The 18,050-nt window shown below is 33.7% G+C and overlaps 1 protein-coding gene across 3 annotated transcripts in view; it reads right to left on the reverse strand.

The window, feature by feature from the left end:
- Nucleotides 1-994: 994 nt before the first annotated feature.
- The window catches only part of TBC1D19 (TBC1 domain family member 19), a 156,856-nt gene continuing 139,800 nt past the window's right edge, over nt 995-18,050 (reverse strand). For 2 of the 3 annotated variants that reach the window (XM_050790699.1, XM_050790700.1), the window contains 5 exons: nt 15,780-15,889; nt 13,480-13,571; nt 7,551-7,666; nt 2,184-2,254; nt 995-1,202 (listed from right to left, as the gene is read on the reverse strand). In XM_050790699.1, coding sequence (XP_050646656.1) covers nt 1,128-1,202; nt 2,184-2,254; nt 7,551-7,666; nt 13,480-13,571; nt 15,780-15,889 — 464 coding nt within the window. In that variant the 3' untranslated portion in view covers nt 995-1,127. Of the gene's footprint in view, nt 1,203-2,183; nt 2,255-7,550; nt 7,667-13,479; nt 13,572-15,023; nt 15,079-15,779; nt 15,890-18,050 lie in introns of those variants that run through there. The other variant, XR_007725721.1, reaches the window with a different exon arrangement.

The following is an 18,050-nucleotide window of genomic DNA, read 5'->3' on the forward strand; positions in this document are numbered from 1 at the left end:
AAATTCTAGGCAATCAATAAGAGTATCAATCTACTGATTTAGTTTTAGTGAAGTGATCAGCATCTTAAATTTGACACTAAAATCAAAGGACAATAGCTTTCGGACTTTTTCGCCCACATACTTTTTCCTCCATATTATAGAAATGGTAGGTCTTTAGGAAGTAATACAAAATAAGACCCTTCACGTATAATAAAGCCCAAAATAAGGCTGATGCCTTGCATAATGTCTGCAGTTTAGAATGAATGCCTGCTACCTACTTTTAATCTCTCTCAGGGGCTCTGCCCCAGAAGTATACCTTGTGAAACCAAGCTTCAGCAAAAGTGAATGTGGTTTTGACTCCTCATTCTCTTGGGTGTCTTCCTTGCATAGTTACAAAGTAACAGAAGCTGGCAACAGGCCTTGGCAATGTCAAGTCTTCTAAGCAAGAGAAGGAAGGTTGAGAAGTGAAAAGGGATCAACTATAATTTTCTGACTTTCAGAGAGTCAAGCATAAAATATTGCTAGACGGAGACAACTGTATTCGACCTTCCCCAGTAGAGATGTTTAAAGAGAGAAATAAAATGGAGAGAAATGTAGAAAATCCCTGGGGTGTAAAAAGTTGCTTAAAACATCATTTAAGCAACTTGTGAATTCCTATTTAAAAACATTATCTTTTTCAAGTGTTCTCACACCCTACTCCACCCCTGGCTCTGAGTGAAGAGCAATTTATGAGACAAAACAATACATTATCTAGAGATAAATTTATAAACTGACATAAAAGAATTATCCAAGAAGCTACATTACCTCTTGAAGTTTATTACAGTATCTTTAGTTCTTATTGCATATATTATTACATGCCATTTACAAGTCAGGATTATATATATATTATAATATTATATATATAATGCTCAATTTAGCAGAAGTTGTGTTTATTGCTTCTCTCTTGAAAATCAGCAGCATGCGATGCAATATTTGGTGCAGAGTTATTGTTTCAAAAAGTGAGAAACTACTTAGGTTTAACTGAAGAGGGAACATGATCTTTATTGGCTTATATGCAAAGTTTCATTTTGGTTTTATGCAGAGTTTGCATAGTTCATGATTTGTTTCTAATGAAAAACTAGATGTGTTGTCAGTGACTGTGAAGAAGATCAGGTGACAGTAGCAAACAGAAAAATTTGAAGAAGAGGCATTACTTTTAAAGTAGAAAGGTCAGCAAGAACTGCCTGAAACAAAAAATAAAAAGAATTATTAATAGCAAAGCGAAGTCTATGAGATAAGGTAAACATAATTACTATGTAATTTTGACACTAAGCTCTTCTTTGGATTTGTCCTAAATCTTAGTACTAAAGCTACAACTTTCCTTCTCTTTTCAGAATATCTTAATGGTAGTACATGTGCAAAATGCTGAAACGTGCCGCAGAAAATAACCTGGATGTTAGCCTCAGTCTTCTTCAAATATACAAGGTAGCAAGAGTTTATAACAGGTTTAACATTTCAACTTGCTTCTATAAATAAGCGCACATTATGATTCCTAGTCCTGTTATTCTAGTGTAAGGACTGACTGACTGCAGGAAGTCATTTTGAGATGGAACTAATGTTTATTCAGTTGCAAGATGCATAAACATCCTCTTCCCTTTAAACAAAAATGCAGGCAGCTATTTTAAGGAAAAATTTATATTTCTGTGAAAGATAACAAATAGAATAATACAGTAAGCACTATTTAATTGAACCATGTTTCAGGTATAAATTATATCACTGAAAAGAAATCAGCTTTAAATAATTAACTCACAATTTTAAATAACCAAAAAAGCCCATGTATCTTCACTATATCACCCAAATACATGCTCTTTAACTCTCTCAAGTAGTTTTCCTTCTGTGAAAATAATGCATCGACATGAACAATAAAAAAATGCAACATAAACCCCAATTGTTTCTACTAAAATTACCAGGTATCTGGTTTCCCATATGGTTATAATGGTTTCCTATAATAATCTTGTTTATTACTCCTTCATAAGAAGATTTTTCTCAAGTAATTAAAGAAATTTGAATCCTTAAGTATTATTAGCTCATAACTTAACAGGTTTTACCCGAGTTAAAAAATCTGGCTGCAAGTAATGCGTGTCCTATGCATCAGACACTAAAATGACAGCCTGGCAATCCCTCAGAAACTATTTCCATCCCATCTGAGTGAAACTTATCCTTACTTCAGCTGCAGCCAGTGATGTCACCTCCATCAGGTTCACTGCTCGGAAAGCAAACACGGCAGCTGCCAGCACTGGAAAAGAATGCACACTATTTCAACTGTTCGCCTACTCATCAGCCCGGCACGGTTACTGCTATGCTATGCCCAAAACCCACTGCATGGAAATTCAGAACTAGTGCTTTACACAACCGACCACATCCCCGCATTCTGAGTTAAGGTCTTATGATGAACAGAAATTGTCTGCTCTGGAGAACAGTGACTGATGGCCAGACAAACTGAACACCACAGTTTTGAGAAAAAGAAAAATTCAGTGTTCTTTAAAAAGGCCATTTTAAAAGTTATTTCCTTCAAATCTACAACTTAAACCGTTTTAAAATGGCATGAAGATCTAATGAGTTTTTTTTTTTTTTTTAATAGAGATAAGGTCTTACTATGTTGCCTAGGCTGGTCTTGAATTCCTGGGCTCAAGTGATCATCCTGCCTCACCCTCCCAAAGTGCTGGGATTACAGGGGTGAGCCACTATGCCTGGCCTAATGACTGTCTTACGGATTAAGGTTTATTTTGGTGCAGGTATTTCTTCCTAATGTAGTAGAGAGGCTTCTGAAACGTTATATGGAGGCTGAATTTTTAAATAGATTATGTTTCATATGTACCAAGGAGGTGTCCTGATAGAAATGTGGCTTTAAAGCCTTTTCTTAAAAAATATTTTTATAATTTTTCGTTAAATTTTTATACACAACACTGAATTTCTTAAGAGTTTCACAAATGGATATATCTGTATGGAGGGCTGCTGTGGGATTGATACTGACATTTAATTTAATGTTGGCTACAGGAAAAAAGAAGTGAAACTTCAAAAAAATCCAAACATTACAAGACAACTTAAAGATCAATAATATACATTAAGTAGAAAACAACACTGGAGGCCAGGCATGGTGGTGCACACCTGTAGTACCAGCTAACTGGGAAGCTGAGGCAGGAGAAGTGTCTTGAGCTCAGGAGTTTGACAGCCTGGGCAACATGGCAAAAACCTGTCTCTTAAAAAAAAATTAAAAATAACATTTGGATTATTGTTTCCATTAAACATATGCACATGGAAAAAGAGCAACGCTAACATGCAAAACTTATATAACCTACCATAAAACTCCATGTGAGGGAGTGAGTCATAAACAATAGAAGGACCCATTTAAAAGGCAAGTGACCCTGACAAGGAGATGGTACTGCTTGGAGTTAACTCTTGACTTACCTCCTTTTCTCTCCATCACCAGTGATGGTAGTGGATTCTCTACCCAACAAGTCATTGAAGTTTAGGAAATTAATGGTAAGAAATATTCAAAATACTGGGCACAGTGACTCATGCCTGCAATCCCAGTGCTTTGGGAGGCTGAGACAGGAGGATTGTGTGAGCCTAGGAGTTGAAGACCAGACTGGAAAACAAAGCAAGACCCTGGTCTCTACAAAAAATTTAAAAAATAAGCCAGGCATGGTGGTGCATGCCTGTAGTCCCAGCTACTTGGGAGACTGAGGCAGAGGAATGCTTGACCCAGGAGTTCTAGGCTGTAGTGAGCTATGCTTGTGCCACTGCGCTCTAGCCTGGGTAACAGAGACCTTGTCTCGAAAAAACAAAAAACAGAAAACAAAAAAAATGAAAAAGAAATATTCAAAATTATTTGGAAGACTGGTTCCTAGGTATAGTGCATACCTAATGCAAACACATATATTTTTTAAAATACATTTTTACAAAGAGAATAAGTAATTCTCATACCAATTCTGTGAGTTAAATACTATTAATAGCCCATTTTACTAAGATAGAGAGTGAGGCATAGTGAGTGCGGTGACACGTAGAAAATAGTAAAGCCAATACTCAACCTTGGCTCTGGAGTTGTGCATCTAACCACTATGTGAAGACACTATTGAGGCTGAAAGTAAGCAGCAACCACTCATCTCTGACATGATAATCTGTGTGCTTTCCTAAGAATCATTGGCTCTGCTGTCTATCAGAATGACTTTCCAGAGATGGCATGAAGGATGCTGCTACAGTGGTCGTGGTCATTGTGCCTGAGGAACAGAAGTCAGCAGCAAGGCCTCTTAATTTCCCCAGATAAAGGCCAAGTGCAACCAGTGACTGGGAAGCACAGGCACTTTTCTAAGGGACAAGAGATTTTGGACAGTCGGGCAAAAAAGCATTAGAACTCCTCAGAGAGAAAAATTCTGGAGAAAAAGATGGGAATGGTAAAATTTTAAAAAGTCAAGTCAGCTGCAGTTAGTGAATATGTAACAGGAGATACAAGAGATCTGCAACAAAGGATTTACTCCTTAACTGAAATGGAGAAAACATGAATACTTTAAAGTCACTGAGTTTCATGTTTACAAGAATATCAAAGAAAACTATTTCTGTAGACCAGCAATTTTTTTACAGCTTCCTAATATCTGGAATAATATTTTGTATAGTGCAGGCATTTTAGCCGTTAAAGAATATGATTACTACTTCCTTTTTTGTATATAATTGAACATAGTTGCTGAAAGCTTGACAGGCTGGCCAAATTTTCTGCTCCAGCAGGAAAGAGTTTTACATAGTGGAAAACTGTTTCTCCAAAAGTAGATAAGAAGGGGAAAAAGAGCAGTTCACTAATTGACCTCAGCATCCAAAATGCTTATGTGCTCATAACCTTTATTTATCTTGGTGTCACATCACAGAAGTTCCTTTCCATCTGCTTCATGTTTGGTTTGCCCAGCCCTTCCACAGGACAGGCTTGTTTGCCAAGGGAGGAAAGGTCTACACTTTGGGATATTTTCAACTGAAATTATGCTTCATATGAAATATAGAGGCTCTAGTATTTTCTTTTGGTCTTATTACTTTAATTCTAAGCAATTCTATCAAGAACATTAAGATAACTTTGCTTTAAACTGTTCTTCAAAAGGCTCTAATTAATTCACAATTAAAGCCAGTGACATTTATGAAGACATTTCTCAAGACTGCATAGTAACCCACTTGATCAGAAAAACGTGGTTCCAAAATACTCATACCAAAGGTATATGAAATAATCAAAACTAATTTGTATACATTTACATGAAATTATTTACCCTGTGGTTCTTTATCTGAATTCCATGGTAGGGGAGCTTCCTTCAGCCTAGTTCCATTTCTAGATGTTCCAGAATTCTTCCCTGTAGATTTTTTTAAAGCACTCAGGGAAAATGGGTGGAAGCAATAATGCAGACTACATTTCTACCTATTCTTCAGTAACCTTTTCATTAATTGTTGAGCTCACAGAAGAGCACCTGGCTTAGAGCAAATACAGTATTCAACATACATTTATTTCTCTGTTCCTTCAGTTTGCTAAGGGGTGATAAGGCACAGAATGAGAGAATTTAAATAGAAAGAGGGCTTGAAGGTTTTCTAATTCAACATTTCTTTCAAGGTATGAAACCTCTTGACCCTTCACATCACAGTTAAAGAACCCATTCTACTTTTTGAAAGTCCTAATTATTAAAAAGTATTTTCTTATACTGAGCCCTCCTTTTAAACATGCTTTAATGTCTCTTTAAAATGATACTGAGTGCTATACACAGTACTCTTCAAATTTTCTGGTACACTCAGAGGACAGACATTTGGTTAAAAGTCTACAATTCTCTCACTTGAGAAATGACAGGAGAAAACAAGGCTACTTAGCTTGGAAAATAGAAGACTTTGGGGACAGGCAAAAATGTGAGAGTAGAGAGAACATGATAATTACCTTGGTTTAACAGGAGTACATTTTAACGAGCCATATTATCCAGAAATGAAATGGGCCACCAGGTAAGGCAGGGATTGCCCAATACTGAAGTGTCCCAACAGAGGATAAGAACAGCTCGTAAACAATGTTTAGAAAAAGTTATACTCAACAATCTTGAGGATTCCTTCTCTTGCTAGATTATATATGCTACTGCCATTCAGCCAAAAGAAATGAGGGCACACCATTATTTCCTAACTCATATTTGTACAGGTTTTTTTAAAAATTGAGAGAGAAGAAAACTAGAAGTTGCTAAAAATATTAATCAGTGATATCTCTCATTATACCAGGGTAACTATCACCCAGGGACATATGCTACCCAGTATCTGTAACTATAGACTTCTCAGCATTCAAGAATATGTGAAGGCTGGGCGTGGAGGCTCACACCTGTAATCCCAGGACTCTGGGAGGCCAAGGCGGGTGGATCACTTGAGGTCAGGAGTTTCAGACCAACCTGGCCAACATGGTAAAACCCCATCTCTACTAAAAATACAAAAATTACCTGAGTGTGGTGGCAGGCACCTGTAATCTCAGCTATTCAGGAGGTTGAGGAGGGAGACTCACTTTAACCCAGAAATAGAGGTTGCAGTGAGCCAACATTATGCCACTGTACCCCAGCTTGGGCGACAGAGTGAGAGTGTCTCAAAAAAAACCAACCAAACAAACAAAAAAACCCCAAATATGTTAATATGGTACCTAGAGAATCTTCCTATCATATTCTTCTTCAACTAAGCTTTATTTCCACAGCAGCCCAGAGAGGTGATTTTATAATGCTATCAATTTAAGGTATGGAAACATTCTGCCAACTTTTCTGATTCCTATCTGTTGTGAAAACATTGTAATTATTATTTGAATATCCTGATAATCTCAATAATAAAATAATTGAGTCTATTGTGTACAAGGGAAGCAAAATAATAGAATTAATTAGAAATATATGCCCTCTTTGTAATCATATAATTGCCTTGGGCATACATCTGTTGTAAGAACTGCTTAATTATTAAATAAAAGATAAATTTGTGACTTCCTGAAAAAAAGATGAAATAGTTTTTGGCCTGAGAGAATAAAAGGGGAAACTCAGCCACCAGGGAGGAAGTCAGAGACTGTTAGCAAAAAGGAAAAGGTTTTAACTTCTTTTATAAACAGACACAGAGGAGCTGAGGTTTCAGCCATGCAGGGAGGCTTAGCCTCAGTTTGGATCTTAGGTGTTGAGATGGGGCAAAGAACAGACTGCTAAGGTAGCAGGGGAGTCCAGAGGAGAAGGGAAGTATATATACACTCTGCTGCACAGGCCTCATAGGTGCTGGGCGATAGTGAGACCTAGCTGGACTAAAAGGGGAGACAGAAAGGGAAGGGAAAATGAACTTTCCTGGGAGCTAGGAAGAAAGACTAGAAGTAGGCTGGTATTGTGCAGTTACATAAAAATATCAAGACTGCAGTTTTTGTTGGTACTTATCTTCAAAGCCAGATATATCTATTAATTGTTCATGCTCATGCATTAGAAATGACAAATAAATTCCAGTTACAGGTGGTGAATGTTAGGAAGAAAAGGGACCTTATCATAGAAACAGCACGTGTTTTACAAACAAGCATTTACTCTTACCAGCAAGAATTTCCAGAGAGTTGTATCCTAGGATTCTATCCCATAAAAGCAAGAGCTGATCTGTAGCTAAGTATCCAGAGAAAGCTCGAACCATCCACTTAAATGATATACGAAGTCTATAAGCAAGGAAAAATAAAAATTAATTTACCACTGAAATTTTCTTATGAAAATGCAATATCAGAAGAACCCAACCAATTCTATTGTTAAGGTAACTCTTTCAAGAGTCTTAGAAATAACCTGGGCATTTAAAACTTAAGTACTTTCTTGAAAGCTGCAAAAGTGCAGTGATGAGAAACCATAAATCCTCAAATTAGTGGTCTCAAAGTATTAAGAGGAAGAATTACACATGCTGGGTCCTCCTTTATTCTAGAGGTCAGCCTTTATAAAACCCACTTCTACATTCTGTTTTTTAGAGTGTATACTACTTAGCTATCAATGAGCTGACCTTCTGATAGTCTTAATTCCAGGCAATCCAAAATAATTTGAATTTTTATTCAAAATACTTGAAAGATTGTTCAATGCCTTCATATTTTCTCAATTTAATAAATTATTTTCTACATTTCAGTCAAATGGCTATATAGGATGAATAAAATAAAATAACAAGTATAAGGACAAAAATAGTTTTAAAGCTATGAGACATTAGAAACAGATTTCTGATTTCAAACTCTTCATTTTAGTTAGGAGGTTATAGAACTCTGAAAGATCAGCCAGAAAATTCAATTAAATTCTATTTCACTAAAAAAATTCAAGATGTATGAGATCTCACTACTTACAAGTAGGTCATGTTACAATAACAATTTATCTCTGAAATCAGGAAATGAACTCTTTGGCCCTGGTGCCTTAAGAGATCAACTAGTTCCTCACATTTCTGTATTATCTATTAGCATCTAATATCATTTGACTGTCCCTGACAGGTGCTAGCCAAACTGCTTGCTGGAATTATCATATTATGTCAATAAACATCTGTGCTATTCTCTTAAAAGACAGAAAAGGACCCAGAGGTTGCCTTGGTTGGTGTCACTGTATTAATTATCTTAAGACTGAAAAAGATCCTCAAGTTTCAGAAATTCCTCAATACTGTTTAACTATTGTTCTAATATAACAAAGTACATGTAGGCACTAGTATTGACTAATTAAGCTTTTTGGGTGGTCTTAGAATATCTCTTTATATATACAAAAGAAACTTTGGGCCACTGGAATTTTAATAACTTACAAAATACATTTGAATTTAAAGTCAAAATTATTAACTTCAGCTAGCTTCATTTTACTCAAATTCTCATAGTGTCATATTTGAGGAATAGTGCCACACATCCCCACCCACCAATATAGAAATAACATAGCATAGCTTTTTAGAAATAAAGTTTATTGTGCTATAATTTATGTATAGTCGTCCCCCCATGGTTTCACTTTCTGTGGTTTCAGTTATCCATAGCCAACTGTGGTCACCAACAGTCCAAAAATATTAAATGAAAAATTCCAAAGATAATCCATAAATTTTAAATTGTGTGCTGTTCTGAGTAGCCTGGTGAAAGCTCACACGGTCCCACTCCAGACATGAATCATCACTTTGTCCAGTGTATCCATGCTGCACATGCTACCCACACGTTAGTCACTTAGAAGCTGCATTGGTTATCAGGTTGACTGTCGTGGTATCACAGCGCCTGTGTTCAAGTAACCCTTATTATTATTTTTTTTTACTTAATAATGGCCCCAAAGAGTAAGAGTAGTGATGCTTGCATATTGTTATAATTGTTCTATTTTATTATTAGTTATTGTAAATCTCTTGCTGTGCCTAATTATAAACTGAACTTTATCATAGTTATGTATATATAGGGAAAAACATCATGGTGTATATATAGGGCTCAGTACTATCCACAGTTTCAGGCATCCACTGGGGGTCTTGAAATGTATCTCCCACAGATAAGGGGAAACTACAGTATAGTAGAAATTACCCTTATTAGTGTACAGTTCAATATGTTTTGTATGAAGAAGAACCAGATGAAAATTGTAGAACTGAAAAACCACACAAAAACATCTCACTAGATGGGATCTAATAGTAAAACGAAAATGATGGAGGAAAGAGACAGAGAATTTGACTATAGATCAGTAGAAAATGTTCAATCTACACCATACAGAAAAAGAATTAAGAAAAAGTGAAGTGCTGTGTGTGGTGATGGCTGTAATCCCAGTGCTTTGGGAGACTGAGGCAGGAGGAATACTTAAAGCCAGGAGTTTGAGACCAGCCTGAGCAACAAAGCAAGAACCTGTCTCTATGGAAAAAAAAAAAAATAGACCTGCAAGGACTTGTGAGAAAATAATAAACTTAATTTTTCTTCATCTTCTTTTTTTCTTTTATATCAAAAGTTTCAACATTTGTGTCACTGGAATCCCAGAAGAAAAGAAGAATGAGTATGGTGCACAAAAAAATATTTAAAGGAATAATGGGTCAAAACTTCCAAATTTGTCAAAAGACATAAACTTATAAATTCAAGCTTAGCAAACTCCCAAAAGGATAAATCCAAAGAAATCTATGCCTAGATATAGAATAATCAAAGTGGTGACAACTGAAAACAAAAATCTTGATAGTAGCCAGAGAAAAATAAGGATTGATATCATTTCTTCCTGAAGTGCTTGGTAGATTTTGCCAGTGAAGCCATCTAGGCCTGAAATTTATTTGAAGGTAGAATGTGATTAATTAAAGAAGTATATTGGCTAGGTGCAGTGGCTCACACCTATAATCCCAGCACTTTGGGAGGCCAAGGCAGGCAGATTGCCTGAGGTCAGGAGTCCAAGACCAGTCTGGCCAACATGGTGAAACCCCATCTCTACTAGAAATACAAAAAAGAAATTAGCCACGCATGGTGGCATGCACCTATAATCCCAGCTACTTGGGAGGCTGAGGCAGGGGAATTGCTTGAACCAGGGAGGTGAGATTGCAGTGAGCCGAGATCGCGTCACTGCACTCCAGCCTGGGCGACAGAGCAAGACTCCATCTCAAGAAGAAAAAAAAAAAAGAAGAAGAAGTATATTGTAAACCTCATGGCATCCATCAAAAACATACTTTAAAAAGTATAAAAATCTAATAGTGGAGATAAAATGGAATAAAAAAATGTTCAATTCAAAAGTAGGTAGAGAATGAGAAAAAAGGAATAAAGAGAACATGGAACAACTAAAAGAATTTAGAAAGATAGTTGATTTCAATTCAATAATATCAATTATATTAAATATAAATGGTATAAACATACCAATTAAGAAACAGACTGCCACATAGGAAGACCCAACTATACTTTCAACAAGAAACCCACTTAAAAAAAGATATTGATAATATGTTAAGTAAAAGAACAGAAAAGAATGTATCATGCAATTATAATTTTAAAAAAGCTGGAATGGTTATATTAATATCAGACATAGTAGATTTATTACTAGGAATAAAACAGGACATTATATAAAAATAAAGTGATCAATTCTCCTAAAAACAAAGCATCAAAATACATGAAGAAAAAAACAAATACAGCACTAAAGGAAGACAGAGACAAAATCCACAATTATAATTAGAGCCTTTCACATTCCTCTTTCAATAATCAATAGAAAAAGTAGACAGAAAATTAGTAAGTTTATACAAGGTTTGAACATCATTATTAACAAACTTGATTTCCTTGACATTTATATGACATTCTGCCCAATACTTGCAGAATACAAAGTTTTTTCAGGTGCACATGGACCAAGACAGATCATGTTCTGGATCCAAAAACAAACTTCAACACATTTAAAACAACTGAAATCATATGAAGCATGTTGTCTAACTGCAACAGAATTAAAACAGAAATAAACGAAGAAAGATATCTTTCCAAATATTTAGAAATTAAACAACATACTTTTACATAACCCATATTCAAAGAGGAAACCACAGGAGAAATTATAAAACATTTCTAATTATATAAAAATGAAAATATAACATATCAAAATTTGTTGGGTGGAGTTAAAGAGGTAATTTGAGGGAAATCTGTAACATTAATGCTTATATTAGAAAAAAAAGAAAGGTCCCCAAATCAATGATCTAACTTCCACCTTAAACAAGCAGAAAGACAAGAGCAAAATAAATCTAATGCAAGCAAAAAGAAGAAAATAATAAATATGAGTAGAAATAAATCGAAGCAGAAAAACAACAGAGAAAAAGAATCAATGGAACAAAAAACTGATTCTTTCAAAGACGAATAAAATTGATAAACCTGTAGCCAGAATAATCAAGAAAAAATGGGAGATTACAATTACTAATATCAAGAATGACAAAAATGATGTCACTACTAACCCTAGAAATATTAAAAAGGCTAAGCATAGAGAATAGTATGAATAACTTTGTTTATAAATATGATAACCTAGTAAAAGACATAAACTACTGAAGCTTATTCAAAAAGAAATAGATAACCCAAGTTGTCCTGTATCTATTAAAGAAATCAAATTCAAAGTTAAAAAGCTTCCAAAAGCTTCAGTTTTTAAAAAAATGATTTCTACCTTGACAATTAGAATTTTTACAATTTTCCTACATAGGAATTTTAATGTTTATCATGTCATTGAAATAAATTTATTTCTTTTAATATGTAAAGTATATAAATAGGCTAGAAAAAATATCATTTTAGTTTCTAGTAATGAACTAAATGTCTTCATCCTAGTAAAGAAAACCCTACTTATACTCCAATGTTCATTTCACAATAGCATAAAGAAGTCAATTTACTACAAGTTTAAGAATGAAAGTCTTATGCTCATATAAAATGCTTCTGAATCATGAATAGAATTTTATTTTTTAATGGCTACAAAGGAAAGGGTATCCGCTCAGTATTATCAATGGATGATATGAGGTATTATTTTATAAAGGCCATCTCTAAGATGGCTGAAATTCAATGGTACTTTATAAAAACGAGATTATATACCTATCTATCTCTATCTCCATCTTGATTGCTATCTCCATCTTTATAATCATTCAATCTTTAAACAACTCTGCAAGGTACTAATTCTCTTGATTTTTAAGATAAATAAACTGAATTATCTTAACATAAAGAAATTGAGGCTTTGATAAATTAAAAAACTTCACCAGGATTACAAAGCTTAACAGAAATGGAATTTGAATCTGGATTAAATTTCCACCCACTCAGCTATCTATTTGCTATGGATTCAAGAGTGGAGAAGACAAATACTATACTATTCTATTTCCCACTAACTTCTTTTGTGGCCTCAAGGAGTTAATACTTTTTTCAAATATACCCTCTTTAATAGGAAAAAATAGCTGCACAGATAAGACAGGAAGAAAACATTGATAAATCATTTGGAAATTTCTCTTGCTTTAGACACTGTTATTTTAAAAGAGAGAGAGAGAAAACCAATAATCTTGAAGTCCAGAGATACTATACATATTCACTTATAACTCATACTGCGACCAATGAACAAAATTCAAATTTTAGGAAGGAGAAATCACAGTGTACAACCATTAATAGGTACCTGATTTGCTTTCCTTTAACAAAAGACAGCCAACTTGAACTTCTATAGTTTTCTTAGGTAATTTTCTGATAACTGTGGCCTATACTGACTTAAGTTTGGTATGATCACATTTTTCAGGTATTATTTGTTTCCACAAATGTTTGCTTCAGTTTTGGCTGACACCTTTCATTACGAATAGAAATTGGTTTATTTTGGTGACTCTTGTACCAGACACAAAAATCCTAGTAAAGAAGACTTTGTTAGGATTTTGGTAATTCTTTCAAGAATTTTTGGCACAATGTCATTACAATTTACTACTTGATAATTATAGTTTTATTAGGAAAATTGTTAGCTTAATTTCTCTGAAAAATTACATCTTTGCAAGTGCTCTACAATGAAGAAAAAAGAGCTTTCTGTGAAACTATCTATTCTTCAATTAGGAGAGAAAAGTACTCACGGTTGAGCCCCAATTTCTCGTAGATGATAAAAGAGTTGGGGAAGGTAAGTTTGAAGAAGAGTTTCAAACAGCAGACAGAGTGACACAATACCCTGGATATAATAATGAATCATAAGAGAAATAGATATTTTAATATTTAAAAATTAACTATGCCAACAAATTATTCAAATGGAAAATGAGAAAGGCTATCAACATAAATATTCTTTATACTGTTTAAGAGTCAAAAACAGGAAATGTATTAATGGCTCTCTAACATTGTGTTTAAACATAAACTTTATTTCTCTTTATTTATACTCACACATACAGATATGCTAAGGAGCCTCCCTTTTCACACAATATGCTCCCCACATAAACCAGTATGTAATATGTGGAGAGTCCAAGGAAAACATCACCTTACAGAAAACTTGCCACTTTGCAAGCCACGTATTATTACTTAACCTCAGCAAAATTAGTTTTTATCTGAATGCATTCCAGTTTCCAGTTATTTCCCTAGTGCTATATAGCCACCTTCATTCTCCCTCCATATGTCCCTTCCCCTCCAGCCTCACTCACCAGGGAAAACATCGCCTGCTTTTCTCACTCTTTCTTTGAAATCTACCCCCAGGAAAAGACTAGCAGCTAGCTGCTTGAAATTTGCATCAGGAAATTATTGAACAAGAATGTTTGATTACTTAGTATACACATATTTTTTTAAAACTAAAATCTATTGTTTTTAAAAGGGCATTATTTGTGAAGTACAAAACTTAATCAATTTAAGCAGATGGTTTTTCAAGTACATTTATTATTTGACAACTCTGAATAAAGTCTTTCTTGCAGCTTAGCATTCCTCAGAGCTGATCTTTGTAAGGAATTTTTAATCCTCTTTTTGCATTTCTAAAGAAAAAAAGACTCTCATGGTTCCAAATAATTCAGTCTGGCTGCAAGCCAAAAAAGGAGGTGACTGCCTGTAAGTTTTCACTCCACTGAATCACAAAAAAAAAGGACAGGGGCAGGACTGACTCAATCAATTCACTGAAAAAGGATACCCAGGGCCACCAGCACAGAGATAAAGAAGAAATACCCAGAGTTGCCCAGTGCCAGGCTTCAGTGCTCTGCACAGGGAGAACACCATGGGTATGTACTATGCAGCCAGTTTTTTTAAACTCTGAAGCATAAAATGGCATAGAATATGAGAGTAAAAATACGATACTTAGAATGAGTATTAGAAAAGAATTACTGATCTTAATTATTGGTCATATTTCTAATTATTCCAGATTAAATATTAAGGTAAGATAAGAACAAAATCAAGTTCTCTTAGAGATAAGAAACCCAAGATAACTGGTGTTGCTTCATTTGTTTATCTGTGACATCCTGGAATTCTGTGATTTGCCAACTTTCACTAGCAATGTATGAGAGCAAAACTGGAGATGGAGGAAGGTGAAATAGGAATACATAACCTTACAATGGGGGGATAAAGAACAGCTATTTAATTTAATAGCAATAATACAGTTGCCTCTTTGGGGAAATTTAGTAGCCCTGACATATATTCCAATTGAATGTTTCACCTGGAGTAGCAGTCATGTTACCCACAGCAGGTCCAAAGGGGGAAAAAAAGCATAACTGAAATAAAATAAATACTGCTCTTAGTCAGGTTTATGGGAAAGGAAAAAAAAAGATATGATAAAGGAACAGCCAAAATAAAACAGATTAAAATGTTCAACTCCTATATATATGCTTTTCCTTGATTCTTATGGTTGTAGGCCAAAGGATTATTTTATTGAATACAAAGAAAATATGTACTTTTATAACTGATAATTAGCCAAATATGAAATTGGCAAACAAGTGACAATTCAACGTTTGATTTTCATTAACAAAGAAGAATGATGATAATAATTATAACAACAACAGCCATTTATTTACAGAACACCTGCTGGGAGCCAAGCACTAACTACACTGAGTGCTTTGTAGACTTTTCTACAGCACTAGAGATAATATATTATTTATTTCATCTCGTAGATAAGAGATCAGAAAAGAAGGTAGGCATCTTTGTTAAGAATAATAATACAGACATTCTAATTCTTGTAATATGTAAAAAAAAAATCATTTAAATGTAGTTGACAAGAGACTTTTTCCATTTAAATTATTACCAAAATAGTTAAATATCAATTTCATCTTGTCATTTTTGCAATAAAAACACATTGGTTGACATCACAAATTAAAATGTGTTGCATTAGAATCTGAGTAGAAGACTTTTTCTTAACAGAAAGAAAGAACAGATTACAGTCCAACCTAACTTGATCCAGTTTTTCTTATGAACTTACAGAAGGATGAGAAGAGATGGAATGAAGTCTGAAGAAAAAACGCACATACATCTCACGGAATATCTGATACAATTTGGAAGGTTCATGGTATAGAAAACAAAGTGGTGCAACTGAAAGAAAAAAATAATTTATAATACTGCAGAACTACTAAAATTTTAAGATAAATTTATAAAATATGACATTATAAATCACTATTTTATAGTAATCATATACACTCATAGACAAGTTTAAAATCATACTACTTTTTTTCATTTTGAGAGGGAAATATATGCACATGTAAGGTTCAAACAGCCATTAAATATTATAAAGAAAGGAGTATATTACAAACTATTATAATCCCAATTTAACAGATGGCTAAGAATGACATTATGGAATTATACAGAAATATGAAAAATTCCACATAACTTATAAAAACTACATAAATCAAATCTCTCCTTTTTTAAATTGAAGTAATAAGAAAGTAACAACCAGGCAGCTTATGTTCACTTTCTCTCACAAAGGATTCAGGCCACATTTCAAAATTTTTAATTTTGGAAGTCAGGTAAGTAAAATAGATGATTTATGACTTTTAGAATCATGGTCTTCAATTAATTCAATTTGAAAATAAAGATTTTTGAGTAATAGCTGTACACTACTGGTCTTTATCGCTACATCCCCATATATATTCATCAACTGAAAACAATCTGTAGGCAGAAAGGATTTATTTCTCTAATGAATGTTGAATTGATTGCCCCCAGTCTGTAGCAATTAAGCACAGCTGGGTCAACACAACCAGACATCCCACAGCTGAATGTCAGAAAGTCCTAATCTTCGACTGGAGACCTACCTGAGCATGTGATTATTCTACACTGACAAAGGTGGTCATGCTTTCCATCTTTTCAAGCCTCAAGTATTTTAGGCAGCATAGAAACAAATTTATAATGCGGATAGGTACAACTGCATTACTTAAATATTAATTTTAATAAAAAATGCCTTACAGGGTAATTTCAAACAATATGTATTGGACAAGTAAGAATTTCTGGGGCTCTGTAACCTGTTGGTAATGCTCTGAGGGCAGTAAGCACTAAGTAAGCAAGGAAATCAGTGGGCCAGTTGAGCTCTCTTCTTTTTGACAAAGTAAAAGGAAAAATAGTAAAATATTTTAAATTCTTTCAAACACAAAAGTTCAATTTTCTGGGATAAAGGGCAATGCACAGTATTACTGATGAATAAGTCATTAAAAATTAGCATTGCAAGTGAGAATTTTTATTTTTTCTGAAGGCAAATGAGAAATCACTTTTGGTGGTAAATATCTAAATTCATATAAAAATAAATACTTGTATATATATAGAAAAATGTATATACTATATATTATATATAAAAATTTTAAAAAGACAGGTATGTCTATTTCAAGACAAATTTTAAAACTTATTTTATTATTAAATAAATTGCTACTTATAAAAATAGCCCAAATTAGGATATTTCATGTATTTACAAATAGTAACTCATGCTCTCATTGCAATAACAACCTAAGAAACAACAGTGTGGTACAAATATATATGCTATTATTATAAATCTAAGATGAAGGTTTGGAACTTCTTTATTTTAAAAAAATGATGCAAATTTTTTCCTCCAATTTTTAAATATTGATATGTGAAAACCTATAACCTGAATCTGAAGATGTTATGGATTCAGTAATTATTAATAAAAATTTCCAGTGAAGAAATGAAAAGAGAATCTTAAAATAAGCACTTTTATATGAATATACACAATATAAAAGAAATTTACAATTAGTTTTTATTCAAGATGCCACAGTTGTTTATGTTGAATTCCTTTATATAGCTATGAAATGGAAAAGCTTTAGTCCATTATAGATTATATGTAAAAAAGATTCTACATGACTTAATTTTTAATTTTAAACATCCTTCCCTATTTGGTTCTTCCATAAAAATAAATTTAGCTAATTATCTTTTAAACCAATTAAAGACTATACTGTAGGAATTTATGACACCATAATATACTATACACCTACAATAAAACTTCATTAATCTGCATAAATAGAAGAGCAGAAGGTATTTAAAATTACAGAAGAATTCTGAGTAAATTTTTAAATAAATTACTATCTTTTTGGTTTCCTTTTTAATGACAGCCTATCACTAAAGATCTGTATCAATGTTTAAAAGAGGTAAGTATTATAATTTTAAAGAAATATAGTAACTAAAACTGAAATGGCAAAGTACTAACTAGAGTTCCTTAGGGATGATTTGTGATTATTTTTGTATACTGGCTCTA

This window comes from Macaca thibetana, chromosome 5, assembly GCF_024542745.1.
Source record: "Macaca thibetana thibetana isolate TM-01 chromosome 5, ASM2454274v1, whole genome shotgun sequence".
NCBI classification, from domain to species: Eukaryota; Metazoa; Chordata; class Mammalia; order Primates; family Cercopithecidae; genus Macaca; species Macaca thibetana.